At 38.1% G+C, this 20,533-nt stretch overlaps 1 protein-coding gene across 17 annotated transcripts in view; it reads left to right on the forward strand.

Moving 5' to 3' along the window:
- LOC106532527 (receptor-type tyrosine-protein phosphatase delta) overlaps positions 1-20,533 on the forward strand; it is an 80,618-nt gene that overhangs the window by 10,448 nt on the left and 49,637 nt on the right. For all 17 annotated transcript variants that reach the window (XM_014028598.1, XM_014028599.1, XM_014028596.1 and 14 more), the window contains exons 2-4: positions 1,240-1,389; positions 15,190-15,335; positions 17,118-17,259. In XM_014028598.1, the coding sequence (XP_013884052.1) occupies positions 1,305-1,389; positions 15,190-15,335; positions 17,118-17,259 (373 nt within the window). In that variant the 5' untranslated portion in view covers positions 1,240-1,304. The remainder of the gene's footprint in view (positions 1-1,239; positions 1,390-15,189; positions 15,336-17,117; positions 17,260-20,533) is intronic.

A 20,533-nucleotide genomic window follows, 5' to 3' on the forward strand; every position in this document is an offset into this window, starting at 1 on the left:
TATATATATTAGTTCTTCCAGTGCACGTTGAAGGATATATGATAATGCTGGTGTCAGTGTTAATGTAAATGAGTATCTATACTAAATTATAGTACTAATATTGGACTATTGATTCTAACTTACATGCAAACACATGAATGCACATGCCAAAGCATCAAGCTGTGCACAAGCTATCCTGCATTCATCTACATGGAGCAAACATGTCCCTTCTCTTCCTACTCTGTTCACTTTATGTCTCTCATTCAACATGAACAGATTCTGGACAGCTACGGGATTTGACATTTTTCTTTAGTTTGTTTTGCAACATTTCTGATAGAATTCGGTCTCTTTTAAGGCCAAACACTCGCACTGTAGGCTCATCTGAAGACAGAGAGATGCATAGGCAAACAAAGGGAGAGGAAAAAAGGCTGAGTCTCAAAATGGAAATGAGATTAAAATATGTTTCTTTAAGTGTTTTAAAGTGGTTTGAAATGAAAGCAAAGTTGAGTTTAAGAAACAATATAAACGTATGTATTTGAGGAGAGAGTAAATGCAGAAGGAATGTGGTACCAAAAGAAGAGGTGCAGTTCTAGGAAGGAAACAAGCTAAGGATGAAAGGATAGAGACACTGAGCTGGATGTTGATCCAACACTTTGTCCAACAAAGCCAGCAGATAACACCAGTCAGTCTCCTCCCTCTTTACTCTCCCCCATCATCCATCAATCCCTTGCTCTGTCCTTCCACCCCTCCATCTTAAAGCCATCACCCACTTCTTTTCATCAATCTGAAATCATGCTGCTTTGACGCACATTTGGAAGAAATCCCATACTGAAGTACAGCCTGCTCCACTACTAGATTGTGTAACGAGTAAAAACGGAAGCAGGAAAAGGAAAAAAAAATTGAGGCCATTGCTCATTTGGGAGCTAAAAAGTGAACTTCAGAATAGACTGATGTTTTACTGCTAAATGTTTGCCGTAAGTTGAAAGTCATCGGCTGCTTTGTGAACTCTCTCGCTAACACGCACGCAAACGCACCTCCGGCAAAGAGGGTATGGTCCTAATGAAGCGAGGAGAGGAAAGGCAGCTGCAGAAGTGGAGTGTGAGGCCTGAAGGGAACTCACACACTTTAAGTCTGTGTTTATCTGTCAGTGTGTTTGTGCGGTGTATGCGATGATGGACCACATACAGTATATAATAACTGCAAGTCTTAATTTGGACTTTGTATCATTGTTTTTCTTTTTTTTTTCTCCTATCTCCTCAGGTTGTGAAGGCTTGTTTCTATCATCCTGTTGTTCAGTGAGGCAGTGAGCTCACGGTGGATGCAGCATGCATGTGTCGACTTATCCCACGATGCTCCCTGCCAGTCCAGGCCTGCTTCTACTCAGCTTCCTCTTCCTCGCTGATGCTGAATGTGAGTGCTTTCACGTACCTGCTTGCTTAGTGTCTTTCACACGGAAACACACAAACACGACAACGTGCAAAGGTGGTGCAAAGTTCAAATATGTATCCACCTGATAAGTTCTAAATTAGACTGGCATAATGAGCCCAAATGCACAAGTCATAAACCTTTTATAACCTGAGGCAAAAATAAGAACTAAAAGTCATGAACTGCCTATTATTATTTTTATTTTTATTTATTTAAGCTTAAGGAGAGTGGAGAGTGGATGAGTGGTGGACAGAGGGAAAAAGTCTTGTAACTGCTGCTGGGATGGGATGAGCAAATATTCGAAGAAAAATTAAGTCACCAACCAATTTAAAGGGTACTTCTGTTTCTCTAGCTGGAATATGAACAAATACATACAATAAGCATTTCTAACAAAAAGACAAAACCAGAAAAAGTCTTCTTAATGCTGACAGTGTTGGTTCTCAGAAATCCTTTTTTTTTTCTCACACTGCATTTGAATGACTGATTGGATGAGGACTGCCTGACAAACTGAGATATAGAATTCCACTGATGTGATGCTTGGAATGAAAAGTAATTTAACCAAATGTTTTGTTTCTGTTTTCCAAAAGGGATTGCACAGTCTCTTTTTGGAACTACATTCATATTGAGTCTTTAATCAGCTGTAAAGAGCACATTCTGTGGGCCTCAGGGCTAAATTGCAAACTGACTGGCAATCATAAGTTTGTTTTTGTTTTTCCATTTCTGAAACCTTGTAGATTGTAATGTCAATGAATGCAACACCTATTATTATGAGCTAAAATCAAACAAACTGATTGGCTTCATAATTTGGTCATCAGCTGCCCTGACTTTTAAAAGTCGGGATTAGAATTGGCCACCGAAAAACCCAAATCAGTCAGCCTCTAAAACCTACAAGAATCACCATATCAAACATTCACTTGATTACGTTTTAATGTTTGCTGTACTTTATTTTACTTAATTGTACTTTTTGTTTTCATAGTTTCATTTTATGTATTTCTTTTTACTTGTATTTATTGAAAAAAGACATTGCATATGATTAAACATGATTGCTTTAATCTTTATAACATTCTTGCACAAATTTAAGGCCTCAGGAATAAAATTATTGTCTATTATGTACACATACACACACACTCTAATATATACACTTACAGTACACATGCACATACACATTCACATACAGTACACATGCACAGACTGTGCATATACATGATTTAAATGGCCTGGTTGTGTCTTACAAAGCACTCTGCTCTCTCTGTATATGTGAGAGTGTGTGTTTGGCAGTTTTGATATGAGGCCAGCTGTTTTTGTCCATCGCAGTATTACTTGGCACAGATAGACGGGCCACATATGGCAAATCAGATAATTTTCCTCCTGCTTGTGTGATTTTGTTAATACCATGTGTTTCTGATCCCAGGGACCGGTCCTCGTCCAAAGCTTTTCTCAAGAAGGTTCACATGCACATTAGCATGTCAGTTTAGAGTCTTATCCTGGTTATTACTAAGACTCTCAGTATTGATGCCTTCATTCTGGCAGCATTCAGAGTTTAGAAACACTGTAGTTCAACACATGCTCAACACACTGAACTAAGATCCTACAAAGTCACGCAATGTCACCAATTTATAAAATTAAATAAAAGTAAGTAAAATGAAAAACGCAATACTTGAAAGTGGCATGAAGGTTTCTGCAAAAGGAAGGGAAGAAAACAAATTGGTGACTTTGTAAAAGTTCAAATTAATTAAAGATTTTTGCATCACTGCTCCGTCATTAAAGCACAATCGGATCTGGTGCTCAGTCACAGTTTATTCTGTTGTTCTATTCTATTGTATATTCTAAAGATAAACGTTTAGACCCTGTATAACTTTAGAGGTAAGAGAGTTTAAAAATTGCCTTGGTTCAAAATTTATCATAACAGAATCACATAAGATGCCAAATATCCTGTTAAAATCCCTTATTTTCCGATCACTGCAAGTTTGGTCTCTCTCTCTTCTTTGTGTTTGGCAATAAGCAGTACATGAACATGTTAATAATTTGAGTTTTTTCTTCATTTATCACATGACACAAATTAGACAGACTTCTCAAAGGCAGTGGTAACAGATGAGATCAGACAAAGGTTCCTATGGATTAAAATGTTTGCAGATAGCATCATGATGTTTAGCGAGAGGAGGAAGCAGGGGGAAGAGAGCCTTGAGAGATTATGTCACAGAGGATGATGTCAGGAATAGGGAGAGATGACGAGGGATGACTTGCTGTGCACCGAAAGAAGCATAGACTCAAAGAACTTTTCAAGTTATTCATCTAATCATGAAAGAAATGCTGATACATTATTAGTTTTCTGCTGTGATTTTTTTTAATCTTCAGTTCAAAAGTATCTCTTTGTGTTGTGACATAAAGAAAAAAGTGTATAAGAAAATTAAAAGATGGGCTGATGAATGATTAGTGAAAGCCAGAAGAATGCAGCCAGTCGAGCCCTGCTGAGCTGTTTAACACTCGGAAGTGATTCTGACATATGTAATGATGCTGTGGTATCCTGAAGAATTTAGATCAAAAGTTTCTCTTGTGAATAAAGCTGATAAAGATGCAGCATACACAGGATGATCATTTACCCCAAAGGAAGACGCAGTTTGTAGTTGTGCGATGCTGATCACATATCATCCCCACCCTGTAAAGCACACAAACTGGCACACAAGTGTAGGCTTGAGGCAGCAATTTTCATGCTGGAATGTTTTAAAAGCTCACACTTTCACTGGGCCAAGCGAAAGCACACACACACACACACACACACACACACACGCATACACACACATATACAGTAGTAGTCAGACACATCAAACAACTCTGCCTTCCTGCTATTTCCAGTTAGGTTTATAGTTGTTGTTTTGCTATGAGAGAAAAGGTTCTGGGAGTTTTTATTTATTAGTTTTTTTGCCACAGTTGTTGTAAATGACAGAGAAACATATTTAACCCTAACTGTTGAATCATTGAGATGAAATTTTTTTAAATGCTGTGTTACAGTCAAGGTTAATAAAAGAGTGTTACCTAATGTATTTAATGCTAGTGAGTGATCTTGTAAATGTCTGTGACTTTATGTTTGTTTATTGTTGTATGGCCACAGCAGCTAATCAACCTCAGAAATCAAAGTACTGGTTTGAGCAAGTTCTTGCTGCAGTCCCCTGTCTAAACAGTAGGTATCTCTACAAAGAAAATGTTGTGATTACGCAGCAGAAATTACAGCCGAGAAATTTGCATACAAAGTACATTTTTCACAGCACAAACCTAACTACGGAGTNCACACACACACACACACACACACACACACACACACACACACACACACACAAACACCTATCTTGTTTTGCTTTCAACCCTCCGCCCTCTTGTCCTATGTATAAGTTCCAGGGTCAGCCACTTACAGCCCGGTCATCCATCAAAACCGTGATGCTCCCAGGCTCCCTCACTAAGATTTAGGAGAGCATCACAGATGCGAGAAAAGCAAGCAAAGGATTCACAGCCTGTCTTCTCTGTCTATATTTTTCTTCTCTCTCCCCCCCCCACCCTCCCTCATCTCATTCGTTGTGACTTTCTCCATTGCTCTTTTCCCTGCCTTTTCTCAGCATATCCATATAATCTGCAGAGATGGAAGGGACACGGGGCTTCCACAGGCTGTTCTTTGCTCCTTTTATCTCTGCGTGTACAACGTTCAGTGCCTCTTTTAATATCAACAATGGGGAATCAGAGATTTGAATGTTGAGAGCTGAAACCGAGGCTGTCAGGACTCTTGCATCTTTGCTGCTCATCACGTCTGTGTGTTTTTGAAAAAGTGAGCGCACTCAGAAAATTGCTTTCACTTGTCCTTATTTTCATTCAAACTATAATTCTGAATGAATTCGAAACAAGGAAGGAGAAAGGCTGTAATTTAGTTTTTTTTTTTTTTTATGCACACGCTTGATCTGCTCATATTACACACTGCTGGACTGAGGATACGAAGGTGCAATCAGATAAAGAAGCTTCCTGTGTGCAGAGCTGGAAATCCTGCATAACTTCACCATATGTTCATTCTGACAAAAGCAGCAGCAACATAACAATGCAAGCAATGCACTCAGCTTAGCTTTATTTTTTTTCCAATTCTCCTTTTTTTCTGTTGCTTTCCACATCTCTCATCCCACCTTCTTTATTTGTTTCTCAGAGAGGTCCTCTGCACGTGCATGCTCATGACATGTATCTGGTGGATTAAGAGTAATGCCCTGATCCTGTTGCAAACTAGGCCACTGCTCCGTGTATGCAGCGAGAAACACATCGCAAGAAACTGCATCTCTTGGCGTGTCATTCAGGGTGATGGGGAACAATGCATTAGTACGGTTCTTTCCGCTGACCCTTGTTTGCCCAAAAAAAAAACACCAGGCCCTTCCCTGCTCAGCTTGCATGTAACAATAATTCTAAGTGAAATACAACCCCCTTTGTATTTGCAATGCAACACAGCAAAAAAGGCTTACAGAGGGGGATGTATTGCTGAATTGCAACCCTGTGTTTTAGCAAGCAGACTGTACTTTTTGAAACTAGGCGAGAGTGGTTTAGGGTTCCGCCTGAGGAGGCTGTTGGTAATCTGAAACTCCTTACCTTCAGCTTGCATTGCATCATCTCTGTGCTTTAAAGGCAGCATATTTCCAGGTTCTGTTTACTAAAAATGTGACCTTCTCGTACATGACATATGAGGCGTGACTTGAAACGTAGACCTTGCTTGTGTGGTGACTGATTGGCCTGTCAGCGTTCAGCCATATTACCAGCTTTTTCTTGGCCTTTTGGCTGTCCGGAGTCACAAATGTAGTTGATTTTGTACAGTGACAATATGATTATGGGGATCATTTAGTGCCAGAAAACCATGGTGCTGTTTATGTCCACTGAAAGTCAGATGTGTGCATGTCTGAGTAATTGTCGACTAGGACAGTAAATCTCTGGTCTGTGGCCAATAAAAAATGTATTTCTGACAATACACTGCTAATGATTTGATTTATTAAAGATAAATTACCAGAAAAAAAAAAACAATACAACATGATTTACTTCAGCCTTTAATCAAGGCAAGATGATTCAACACATTAAAATTTAATGCAATATAATACAACAAAGCAAAAGAATGGCCTAATGCCAGTAATTGAGAACAAATATTTATTACACTAACAAAAGATTTGTTGCTCACAAACAGGCCTTGTTTAAGCATAACATAAAATTACAACAATTAAACATAAAAAATAAGACAATTCAATTAGCAGAAATTGGAAATAGTGTGAATATGGTATTAATTTAACATTGATTTGGGATAAAGTAATATTCTCTGTAAGGCGCAATGCAAAATTGCAACAGGAAAAAACCTGATTAAAACTAGATCCTTTTTGGCACAAAAAGAGTCCCGTATCTTCTAACATGTTTGCTTTTGCTAAAATTGCAAACCATGTCATGGCACAGGTCCAAGCCTCTACAAGAGTTTTGGTTTATTGGACCGTGCATGTATAACTTTGTTTAAACATGTCTAATGTGTACATGCAGTAAAGCATGTAAAGTGCTTAGTGTAGATGAGATTAAGGCTGAGATTAGCATGTAGAGTTATGTAAGGTGCATGTCTTGTTGCTTATGGATGAGGGAGTGTGAGGATTCACCGGGATGAGATTACCAAATAAGGATGGGACGATTAAAGATTTCTGACCTGAGAATCATGGAAGAGTCAGGGATGGTTTTTTGAATAGATAGTAGTTTTCTCACAGTAACTGATTGAGTGATGTTGCTTCAGAGATAGTGAAGACAAAGCAGTAACTTCAGTACAAAATGTCAACATGTCTGCAGTTTATGCCATTATGGAGACGCAGGATGACTTCAAACATTTAGAGCCATCCCGTATTTGACTGGTCACAACTTGTGATGACAAATCAACAACAAAAACGATTTAGCTTATTATGAGTTATCAATAATTTGTATGTATTGATAAACATGCATTATTAACTCTGGCTTAGCACTTATGTCTTGGTATTTTCAATATATTATGTGTTGTGAGTTTATTTTGCAAGCTTTAAGTCATATTTTCACAGCATGCAATATTGTTGGTTTATTTTGAACTCAGCACCCCCTGAAAATAAAGAAACTATCATAACTATTATAGACCTAGCCCACTACTGGAGTTTTAATAGTTATTTTAAGTTACTAATAAGCACGATGGACAAGGATCATATTGCTTTAGCAAGGTTGGACCATTGGTAAGAAGTGATTATTATTATTATTTAATTTTAGCTAGTGTTTTTCATAAAAGTTGAGCTAGGCTATGTTTATTAGATTGTGGCTAGAAAAGACAAAGTTATTTAGCCTACCAGCCCATATTAGACTATATTTCTTTACCTGTGAATAAAAAGGTGATTTGTATAGGTCCAACTGAAACAGCAAAATCCTGATCCATATTGTCTACATTTCCATAGATGGATGTGTTCTTTTTTTTTTCTTTTTTTTTTTTTTTTTTAGTTCAGGTAAAAAACAAGGGTAATTCAAATTCTAAGTATGATTTTCAGTTAAATTCAAGTTAAAGACTAGTTTTCAGTGTCCTAACTTGATAATACAATGATTTTAGGTATGAATTCAGTAAAATGGTCTTCAAATGACTGGGAAATGCACAGTTTTGAGTGGACTGCTTCACTCCACAGCTGCTTGTTAACATGGATGTGTATCTCACTGATATTAGCAGATGTTGGCAGGTATGATGTGAGATTGTGTTTCAAATTCAGTATATAGTTGTTAATGGTTTTAATTGGACAAAACAGGTTTTTTTTTCTATGGCAATGTAGGTAAATAGTGAGATATAAGAAACTACACAAATAAAATTTTGCCTTGGACTAGGCCTGGGGTCTGCAACCTTTACAATCAAAAGAGCGATTTCTGCCCCTTGGTTCACTGGAGCAGTGACATGTGTTACAACCTAACTTTGATTATCAACTAGTGGCTCGTGGGCCACTCTGAGTTTGTTGAAGGGGGCTTTTCCGGCCAGTGGGGGATGACACATAAAATTAAAAATATACAGTGTATTGTAAAATTTGTTATTCATTTTACACTTTAGGACAAAAGAAAATATGATATTCATGTAAACAAACAAAAAAAGTTTATGGCAAATTTAATAAGAACTAAAACACTGAACTGTGACAAACTGCCTTTTTTCTAATACTTATCTAATAAACTCTAGATTTTTTCTCAGCAACTTGTCTTACAGATTAAGTAAAGAAACTGATGGGTTTTAGAGCAAGATTATCCTGTAAGGCTGGTAGTTGGATTATTGAGCTAATGTTTCACTCCTTTAATTCTAATGTCAATCACATATTTGTAAACAAATCAATAGGAAAACTGCTAAAGCTAGCCTGTTGTGTTCAGTCTGATGTTAGCTTTGGTCAAAGCTTCAAAGAGCCACAGATTGCAGACCCCTGGACTAGGCCTTCCCTACTGGGGACTAAGCACTCCCAGTGGTCAGATTCTAGAATTGCCCCTGATTAGTAAAACACAGGTTGTCTTTGTTCATTTGAGTTCAATCAGGCAAAGGGAAAAGTGAATGTCTTAGGTTTATGCTGTTAAATGCGTAACCATTTTGTCAGCTGTGCATCACATGGGACACCTAAAACACTTAGGTAAACACAAAAACATCATGCATATGCAAAACAAATATTTTCTATTCAAGTTTTACTAATTAAACAGTTTAGAGGACTTTTTGCATTGATACAGTTCTTATTTAGGTCATAAAACTATTAGCTGGTACAATCACAGTCAATTTACTAACAGTACATCATTGTTTATGACCCATTAAATTGTCTCAGTGTCTGTTTCATTCATACAAACTCAAACTGTGTGGGAGGCTAAGCTAAGAGCAGGAGGACATTCCATTAGAGGGAACGTTGATGAGTTCTGCTGCTGTAGTTCCTCAGTTTCTGCATCCAAAGAACTGTTGCTGTCTGCAGCTATTGCATGGTTGTGCACTCAACTGTAAGTAACGAAATGTGATTACCGTAGCTTAGCATTAGCTTAGCAGGTGCACTCGCCTGTAAAGAGGCCTGGATAGCGTTAGCTTAGCTCGACCGTAGCCTGAGCACCGGTGTGTAACTAATGCACTAGGACCAGCGCTGAGAAGAAGCCTCTGTTCATCTTCATGGGAAGCCAGCTCTGACCCACTAAAGCTGTGCTCCCAATGGAACACCCATGTGTTTCTAATGACCTGTGCATAAAAGAAGATCTGGTTTGATTAATTCCTCCCCTTGTGTTCCTAGCAAATTAACCCTGATTAACTCGGCACTAGCCGGACCCTGTGGCTGCTATGCTGATTGTTGCTCTAATTGGACACGCATTACTACGGGCAACGGAAGCACATTTTATCCTTCGCCATTGCATCAGTGTTTCGTCCTCGTGTTAATGTCATGGTGATACATGGTGACATCAGCTGGAGTTTGTCAGAAAACCACGGATTTTAAATTTCACAGAGAAGTGAGAAGTCCGAAAGGAGTGTTTTGAATGAAATGATATCACTCGTTTATTGATCTGCAGCACAGATAAATGCTTAATCCTTGTGAAACCTGAATAAGGTCTCAGTTTCATCTAAAGTTTGCCCACTAGTTTGGATTTAATTAAATTTTTATCCAGCAATAACCCATTTTGCCAAATGTTTTCTAATTAATGTGTGTGTTCTGCACAGAGATGATAGCTCTGTTTTTATTAGGCTCAGCAGTCCAATGTCATTACCAATGTGAGCAGCTGATAACTTCTTCTAAATGTGTTGTTTTGATGGTAATGTGTTTTAAGTTATGGTTCTGGCCAGCTGCCCACCCGCTCTCTGGGATCACTGTGATGGTCATGTTAAGTCTGCTGTTGGCCTCATTTCTCTGCTTGCCTGAAAGGTCTGGTTCTGTTCTCAATTAGTGAATCGTCTATTCTATAAGAAAAAAGGATTTCGTTTTGTAACTCAGCAGACTTGCTAATTACTTGTTACGGACTGAATAACCCAATATGAAAACACACACCATATTCCTGTTCAGTATCATTGAAACTTTCAGCAGAAGTCTACGTCAACTCCAGAAAGCTACAAAAACATTAGATTCAGGAACACATAGGATTACAGGATGTAAGATGTCATGGAGGATGTTCATGATGTACATTTAATCTGAAAGGTTGACAATTATCATAATTTTCCACTGCATGTCAATCTGTCTGAACGAATCATCTTGAATGTCAATCAATTTAAAGATGAAACCACTGCTTTGTTGGAATGCTCTAATTTCTTTAAAGGAAAAAAAAGCTTATCTTGTGTACTTAATCTAGTGTCCCAGTTTCTGTCTTCTTTGTTATTTTGACATTTTTCAAATTCTGACAAAGTGATGGGTTGATTTTTGGCAGCTCAAACTAACACCTCAGGCTACAGCAAGAGTTTATGAGTACATCTATGTTAATGACATATCAAAATACAAAGACATAATATTATTAGCTTGACTAAAAATACTCAAAAACCTTTTTTCCTATGCTGTTCACATTTTTCTCTCAGTTATTAATTATTTGAACAGATGAAAAGTTTGACAGGAACAGGATGAAGATAAAGTGAATTGTGCAAACACAGCAGAAAAAGTACTTTTTAAAAACTATCTGGAGAAGCGTGGACAGAACTGTCTTTTCCTCCGTGATCTACACCTGCCTTCTCTTTTGTTCCTTTTTTATTCCTCTGCTAAAGACAACTTGACTGTCTGAGAATCATATCCCAAATCCTGACACATTGTCTACATAAATCCTTCTCCCTGAGGGTTTGTGCCAGCATCTGTTCTTACAAACTTGACTTCTCTTGAGTGTCCCTCTTGGTTCAGACACCATCTGGCAGCAACAGCATGTCCCCGTGGTCTCCTCCAGCCATTAGCTTAGCTTTAGTCTTGCTGCTTGTCTTTTCTAGTGCAGCAATTCGTCCATCAGCAGTTTGTATAAAAACTTTTGCTACAGATGTGATAAGAAAGGACTGAACCCACGTATCTTGTTTGTAGCAGTCAGAAAGCCTGTTGCTGTTCAGATGCATGAGCCTTGTTGCCTGTTTTATGTACATGAAATATATGAACATAGTTGGTCACACATCTTCCGACGCTAACTCGAAAGTTGTGTTGCAATGGGGAGCTGACTGTGTAATCCCTGCCATCTGTTGAGTAGATCAGATCATAATGACGTTTATGTAGGCCACCCTCCGTTCCAAAGGCGCCTCCACACACACACACACACACACACACATGCAGACGTACCAAGAAAAAGACTGATACTGTTTAATTCCACCTAAATCTCTCTCCGTGGACCTCTGGCTTCTCACTTAAGACTTAAACCATCTTTAAGGAAAAGTCGGAGGCTCTGAGGCAATATAAAGCTGCAAATGCTGCAAATTGCCCTCCAAAATAAAACATCTGTTTCATTATTGCTCTCCTCCTAAAGGCGAAAGGTGGGTGATAATGAAACATTTTTACAGATACTGACCTAAAATTCAGTGAGACTCCCTAACGTGTATGATGAGTACTAAAAGATTGTGAAAGATCTTTATTTCAAAATTTGCCAATAACTGTTAGAAGTAAACTCTGTTTTTCTATTTTCAAAATATTTTATAAATCACTGAACGAATTTTAATAACATTTTCTGAAAGTAATACATCTGTGACTAATTAATTTATGAAGTCATTCTCCACATTACCATCACAGCTAATCAAACTTAGCCAACACAAAAATAGCTACAACTCAGTCCATTTTACAAATATTGAGCTGCAATTTAGTGTGGAGTATAGCTGAGAGTTATTTCCAAAACAGCTGTCATTTCTTTACAAAAATTTTTTATTGGTTTAAAACTTTTTTACATTAAACATTTCTTTAATGAATGCTAGGCTTTTCGTATTTTTGCTGTGAAATTACAGCTTTTTTATTTCCTTTTAAACATCTACAAACATTTGATATTTGTTTTTTTTTATCTTCAGCCTGCTGTCCTTTGGCCCAAATGCCAGCTCTTAATCCTACCAAAGCAGCGCAATCAAAAAATCTCTGATGATCACAGCAAACTGTTAGGACATCTAAAGGGAATAAAGGAAGAAAAAAATGAGAAAAGCAGAAGAAGAACCAAGAGGATTAATTCGGAGAAGAGATGGAGAGAAGGAAGAAAATGTGGGAGAGGGAATCATGAAGAAGAAGAAAAGCAGGAGGGCTGAGGAAAGATATTTAAGAGAAGAGGGGAAGTGTGGAGGTTGAACCCCCTTCTCTCCACCCACATCCCCCTCCGTAAAGTCAGCCAATGTGACAGGATGACTTATGTAACACCCCAGAGATGGAAGGAGGAGATGGGGGAACAGGGAGGAGGAGGAGGAAAGAGGGAGCAAGGAGAGCAGCTGCAAAGGAGGAGGAAGAAGTTATTTAGCAGCAAAGAATTAGCTGGGTTATAGAGATAAAGAGGCAAAGTGAAAGACAGATAGAACCTTACAGAGTAAAACAGGAGATGTATGAAGGAACTGGACAGATAAAGAAAATGGGGGGAGATTAAAAAAAAAGCAATTGAAAGATCGAGCGAGGCTGTTAGCATGGCTCTGCTGGCTTTACACTTTCATTTGTTTTGTTGGGGGGGGGGGGGATTAGTAAAAGGATTAGGAGAGAGATTCCCCCGCTCCTCATTCTTTATTTCCCCCTCAGCCTTTCTGTCTTCCTCTGTTGCGTACACACACTCATGCATCACACACCCTTACAGTGTAACGGCATGCATGTGAAGACCGTAAAACCTCAACGTTTGTTTGTGATTTTCTTCTTTGCAATCAGAAAAGTGAGACAGAAAATGTCAAAAACACAAGTAAAATTTAAAGACCTTGCATTCCTTGAATGAATTCATGTGGCCCACTTGTTTTCATGGCAAAATTTTAGCCTAAGATCATATTAGGATAAAAAATAATAATTTAAAGAGTGTATTTCTTTGAAAATATTTTGCATGTTTTTCAATCTCATTCCCCACAAATGGACATGGAGGGATTTTTTTTTTTTTTTTTGCATTATCTCGCAATACTTTGGCTTGATTTGTGTATTTTTTTATTGTATATAGTTATTTTTAATGAAATGAATATTTTTTGAATTGAATTGAAATTGAATTGAAAATACTTTTTGCATTTCCTCGCAAAAGTCGTTTATTGCTGTTGTACCTGCTAGTTTAAGAACAAATTCACATGCTCACCAGTAGGAGCAATATGTAAGGTGAAAGGTAAGGTAAATTTTATTTAAATAGCACTTTTCAGCAGCAAAGTGATACAAAATATTTTATATGATTTAAAAAATATGCAGACAAGTAAAATAAAAAATAAATAAAAAGGACAGACAGTACATCATAACACAAATAGGCAGTATAAATCTAAATAGGTGAAAAGGCAGTATACTCTAAAACATCATAACATGATAGGTGATAAGTAATTTACAGATATTTTAACTATGTAGTCACGCAATATCACCATCAATTTCCCCAACTTGTGGGGACACATCCTGTTTTAGTAACCAAATATTTCAAAATAAAAGTCTCATTCAATGAAAATATTAGAGATAATGCAAAAATTGCATTGGAAACATAAAAAATATTTAAAAAGAAATCCCCCATACCTCTTTTACAGGCTCCGTAACATGTTAAGCTCAAAGTATGTGTCAAGCATGACCCTCATCTACTACCACATCAAAATTAGACAAACACGCACGGACACGCATGCACCTAAAATCATGGCTCCACCTTTGCCTTTAGCAGCAGGTGATCAAAATGTTTTATCACAGCAACGTCCCAAAACATAAATGACATCTTTAATTTTCTACTTATTCATTTTCTGAAAATGCGTACGAGCATTTACTCTATATTTTAGAAACTTTGCAATGAATTTTTTTGTTTGATTGTTTGTTCAGTAACTGACTGAAGCCATATAATTCGGTTTAAACGTCATTTAGAACCACCAGAAAATGTCCCATGTAAATGACTTCAAACAAAAAAGGGGGAGCATTCACACTTTCCTGTTCACATAAATGTGAAGTTTATTGTACTCAAATAATGCTAAATGTTTTGACGTTCAGCCACGCATCTGGTTCACACTCAGTCTCACCCTCTGCTCCTCTGTCCATCTCCATCTCTGCTCTGTTCCTTTCCGCCCCCCTCTTTCAATACTTTCTCTGTTTTGCTGCTGCTCTGAACGGCTTTGCTTTTCTCCTTTTCCTCCCTCTCTCCTTTTAAAACAGCAAAAAGCAATTTCTCTCCCTTTGTCAGGGCGGCTGGCAGTAAGCCCCTAAGTAGGGATTTTCTGGTTTGGCTGGAATGCCATTAGGCGAGCTGGTGGTGACGTGCCGTGACTGACGTGTCGAATCTTTTTGATGTTGTGATGACACAATCCAGCAGAGGCTGAGGTTATGATATTGTTGGCGTCCCCAAAACGAGGGGCTTTAGTGGTCATGTCAGAAGTAAGTCTTTATAAACCCTTTATGGCACAGAAATATTAAGCCTCTTTGGTGATACAGGACAGAGAGAAAACACGATGGAGTGAGCACACACATACGGGAAAGAAGCGACACACTAATACAATGCCACCCACCTGCATGGCTAAACTCAGAGATATGCTGGAGGTGTACAAATACTCTGGGATGTGTAACACCAGCTCAAAAAATATTATTGTCAAAAAAACTATTACTCATTTTATTGTTTAAAATGTAGACATGCACAAGAAGTATGATGTTTTTTCTATACCTTTACCTCTGAATTCTTATTTCCACACAGCACCACCCAGATTCACCCGGACCCCAGAGGACCAGACAGGAGTGCAGGGGGGAGTGGCCTCCTTTGTGTGCCAGGCCACGGGGGATCCACAACCCAAGATTGTTTGGAATAAAAAAGGCAAAAAAGTCAGCAACCAGAGATTTGAGGTACAGTATGACACCCTGATACTAGTGTGCAGAACACAGCTTACCTGCCAAAAGAAAAAATAAAAAGTGACGATGTGTCTGACATCAGAGCTGAAAACTGAAACATATTTGAGGGTTACAATTTTTTCAGTAGACCTTATTCCAAACATAGCTGACCACATTCAGGTTGTTGCTTTTAACATCAGTCATTTTCACTGTCATGATCACTCAGCTGTCAGGGTTACCCATGATCAAAGTTTTATCTGTAAATATTCAAATTCAATTCAATTCAATTCAAAAATACTTTATTGATCCCAGTGGGAAATTAGGTAATTCTAGGCCACGCACAATATTTTGTTGCCCGCATATTCTCATTTCATGCCCACCTTTGCTTTGCTTTGAGCACACCTTGGCAGCTGACCCCACGTCTATGATTTACCTTATCTTCATAAATTTTCTGAACATGTTCAAAATTCGAATGACAAAACTGTAAGGTTCTGCTATAAAACTAAAAATGTCATGCGACTTTTTGGAAACTCCCTCACCAATGCCGTTCACTGACTATTTGCCAGCCGTGAGCTACAACCTGAAACATACGCAGGTGTAGCAATAAAGTCGAGACCAGGTGGGGCTGAATATACACAAAACAGAACATAACTGCTTCACATTTAATAGGAGCTGAACTAAAATGCAGATTGACCCAACAATGTTAATTCAAAAAACAGACGCCAAATTCAAGCTAAATCTACAAACCGTGACCCTGGTAAATCCCTACTTACTGAGTCTGTCAACACATAAAATAACCATCAATAGTGGTTAATATTTGCATCAACTGTTTGTAAATATTTTTCCCCCTGGTTTTACTATTTTTTACAGCAGGTAAAATGTAAATGAGGATTGAAGAGCCGTGTTCAGTTTTAGTTCAGTTATTTCTGTAGCAATTTCAAGCTAAAAGTGTGCCTTCTTCAGTGTGTGAGATGCAATCAGCTGGAACGTTTTTTTATGTCCGATGATGCTCTGGGCTACAGTTTGTAAGATTCTTATATGATCAGCTTTATTAGTTTCCTGTAGGCTCTAACCTTTGATTTATTTCCCCCCACACCACGAGCCCCTCCCTCATGGAGGTGGTGAATCAGCTTCGGTCCTGCTCAGTGGCTTTCACCCTGAGCCCAGGATGCTTTCCCACTTTAATAAGTGGCGTTTCCTTGCAGGTTTAGGTTCATCTTTTTGTCTTCCTGCTCTGTGATTTGACCACTCAAGGAGGTGTTTTATTTTTAATCCAAAAATATATGAGCTCAGGCTACTGTGCGTTCTTCATCTCCGGCTCTGCTGGGCAAGTCTAGTTGTGGGATTCACGGTTATTGGATTTCAGTCACTGGGAAACCTTTCCAGATATTGGAGTCAGGATCAGTTACTTGTGCCTAATAAACCTATGCAATGCACCGTGCAGTATTTTTAGAAACTCCAATGTCATTACATATAAAAGAATAATTGCTTTACATATTTATCACAAAAAGGTTCTTTCAGAGGAGCGCAGGACTCGTGCTACTCAGAAACTGTTTTAATGCGTTCTAAGAACTGCTAAAAGAACCTTAAAAGCTTTTTACTCAGAAAATGGTTTGTCATGTAACTGCAAGCTATTTAGCTAAAGTGAAACATTTATCTGAGTCTGACGTTTTAGCTGTATATTTCAAATGTAGCAGGAAATTTTGAAGCCCAATAAAACAAATTACTAATCTTTTTTTTTAAGATGAGCACAATTTCTACAGTATGATCTGCTTTAACAAACCCTCTCATTGCCAGGTAATCGAGTTTGATGACGGGTCCGGTTCGGTCCTGAGGATCCAGCCTCTCAGGACTCCCAGAGACGAAGCCGTTTATGAATGTCATGCCTCCAACTCGGCAGGAGAGATCACTGCCTCCACCCGCCTCGGTGTCTTACGAGGTCAGCGTGAACACAGCCACACTTCTATAACACCCACATGATCTCCACTGTTTATTCTTGAACTTATCAGATACAAGTCCTGTCTTCATATCTGATACTGTCCTCTTTCTCACCTGTCCAGATCCTATTGTGTCCCATCTGTTTCTTAGTCTTTTCATCAGATTTGCCTTTCCTCTTCTGTTCTCTTCTTTTTCCAGTTCAGCTCATGAAAAACAAGAAGCAACAAAAAAGTTTATTAGATTTCTCATTTTTTGTTGTGCATTTTTTTTATTAAACCTAAAATCCAAGTATTTCCTAATCATTTTGTTTCATTGTGTTTTATGTACCACATCCCTTCCATTGAAGATAAATTCTGTTTATCATGTACATCTCTAAAGGTGTGCCTTGGAAATACAAAAACAGTTTTCATATATAGTCTGCCTTGTTATTACACAGTACTTTCTGAACCACTGAGCCAGACTATCAGGGGCTATTAGCTCCTCTTTTCATGAATCTCAGTGTTTGCTTCAGCAGGAGGAGACATATTTATTTCCATTACCTTCAATCTCACTTGCATTTTTTTATTATTTATTTTTGTTCTTTGTATTTTGTCAGGTAAACACTTTCATGGTCAAACTTCACTGATAAATAATTTTATAAATAAAATGATTTGCAGTAATTGTCTTCACACACGCACAGAAGGATTAAAATAGTGTTGTTTTTCCTGATAATCTCAACAACCCAAAGACATAAACGTGCATAAATGCATATGTAACTGTGAACCTGGATTCATTGCAGGAGATGATTTATTGTTAGCTTGAGTCCATTATTACAGAAAGTGATGTTTGTGTTAGTGGCGTCCATTAGGAGAACGTTAAGTACCGGTAGTTCGAAACTCAAGAGCGTCTTGGAGAGTGAAGTTGCTCAGCTGTGGATAATCACATCACCTGTCTTTGCAGGAAACACTCACAAAGAAAAGGGCATGGAGCCTGTTGTTTTATCACTTTTTTAATTTCATTTGTGTTTCTCTGAGGGCTTCACTTTTTTGTCGTGTTTTTTTTAAGTTTCTCAATCTTAATTTTGTTCTGTCTTTCTCTTTTTTTATGCATATTCCCTTATTTCTCCATCTCTTCACGTGCTCTCGGATCCTCTGCACAGCAGCCCCTAAATTATTCACATCAGACCACTCTTTGCATCTTCTGTTCTATTCCGCTCTGTCCATCTAGAGGTTTTTTCCTGTCTCATGTGGTCGTCTTTATCCGTGTACGGGTGTGCATGTATTTGCCTGTCTCTCTGTAATACACGGGTGCATGGAGGCATAATTAACTTGTGTGTTTTCGCCTGTGTGTGCTCCTCTTCATGTGTCTTTGCATCTATTTTTGATTTTCCTGCCTCTCTTGCCGCACGTTTTAACTCGCCCATGGTTTGCCTCTTTCGTTATCAGGAGCGTAACCACTCGAGCACTAACACAAACACACACGCACAGGCGTGTTCTCGGTCTAAGACAGTCGGTCTTTATGTAGTGATTAGCCACTTTCTGTTCCTCTGAGGAGTCATTGTGTTGTGGATGAATAAGAGGCCACCTGGGAGCAGCTAATAGTCCCTGATAGACTGTCAGTCTAAATGTCAGTTACAAAGTACACACAGTCAGGCACACACGTGTGCACTCGCACAGACTCACACAGGCTCTCAAACACACATGCAGTTGTTTCAGTCATGTGCCCTAAAGTCCCCTGTGGCTCAGTAAAGACACAGCTTCAGTGACTGACTGCCTGACAGGAGGGATCTGGTGTAAAGGTCAGCTGGCTTAATTACTCATGATTAGAACCAGACTAATTGAAATCTTGGCTCTCAGTAAATGGCTGTGATTGGCAATGGCTGAAATAATAATGAAGCTTGGAGCAATTATATGCTTAAATATCTAATGCACCCTTAGGTACTCTATAATTTATAGTTATGTGAAAGCTCACATATACCTAAGTGGATGTTTGTTAGCACTTCAGTCTGAAAAGTGCACTTTTTATAGAGTTTTAACTAAAATATTTTTTTTAAACTTGTCTCAATAAACGGTCCATTTTGACTGCAAAGCTTTTGGTGACCTTGTTACGTACGTACTAATGGACATCTTTGTACATCTTTTATCAATTCAAACACTAGGTGATAATGTTCCGTAGCTTTAATATTCAAGCCAGAATGCTAGTCATGTGTTATTACTCTTTGGACCAATAGATGAATGACACACGTCTTTACATCCATGCCCCAACAGACCAAGGACTAAAACAATTAGATTCCCATCAAAGATATGTTCAACTCAGCTGCCATTTAAAATGATAGAATATGAGTTTACTTCATGGTTATTTTTTCACACCGATTTTCATCCGCAAGTAGTATTGAAGATATACAAAAGTCATCGGATTACAGCTATAATAGTACAATAATATATTAATATGAAATGATCCTTGCCTGGGCAATCCTTGCAGGGTTGAAACATTTTTTTCATGTTCATTTGTAGTTTTTTGATATCTCTGAATCAATATTTGAATGTTGTGGCGGTTCAGCTGCTGCAAAATTATGGTGATCAAACTGCAAAAGCCTTTTTCTAACAAATGTGGCACCATTTAGGGGAAATAAACAAGCTTTCCAACAATATAAGATTTATTGCCTAGAAAGAAACAATCAACAAACACAAATTTCCTAACTTTTTTGTGCTATGTTTGTGCTAAGTGTTTAAAAATGTTTAGAGAAAGCCCAGGAAGCCCCAAAAAGGAGATGTGGGTGTACCACGCTGTTACAATTCAGTAACATTTAGTTAAAAGTGTTTCTTCATAGTGTAACTGAAATCTAAAACTTTTATAATCTGCCATTTTCAAAACTGTAGTCAGTCTGAGCTCTGCAAAATCAGAATAATAGTCTTTATTATTTTTAACATTAAAAAAACTGATGCCTGTTCTGCCTTATACTGGACTGTAAACATCTCAGCTGTCTGGGTGAAATCTGTCCATAATCAAATACTTTTGCACTCGTTTAATCAAAACATTGTGTTTGTGTTTGAAAGTTTTCAGTTCTCAGCATGGTGCATTTCCAATGATTGTTTTTTTTTTTTGTCTTTTGTTTTTGTTTTAGTTATGTTCACACATGTGCATGGTTTCTATCCTGGATGTGCAAATAGCGTTTTTGTGAGCACATCTGTGCATGCATGATGCTACGCTCTCCTACTTCAGGTGGAGAGAGAGAGAGAGAGAGAGAGAGAGAGAGAGAGAGAGAGAGAGAGAGAGAGAGAGAGAGAGAGAGAGAG

This window comes from Austrofundulus limnaeus, unplaced genomic scaffold, assembly GCF_001266775.1.
Source record: "Austrofundulus limnaeus strain Quisiro unplaced genomic scaffold, Austrofundulus_limnaeus-1.0 Scaffold787, whole genome shotgun sequence".
In the NCBI taxonomy this organism is placed as follows: domain Eukaryota; kingdom Metazoa; phylum Chordata; class Actinopteri; order Cyprinodontiformes; family Rivulidae; genus Austrofundulus; species Austrofundulus limnaeus.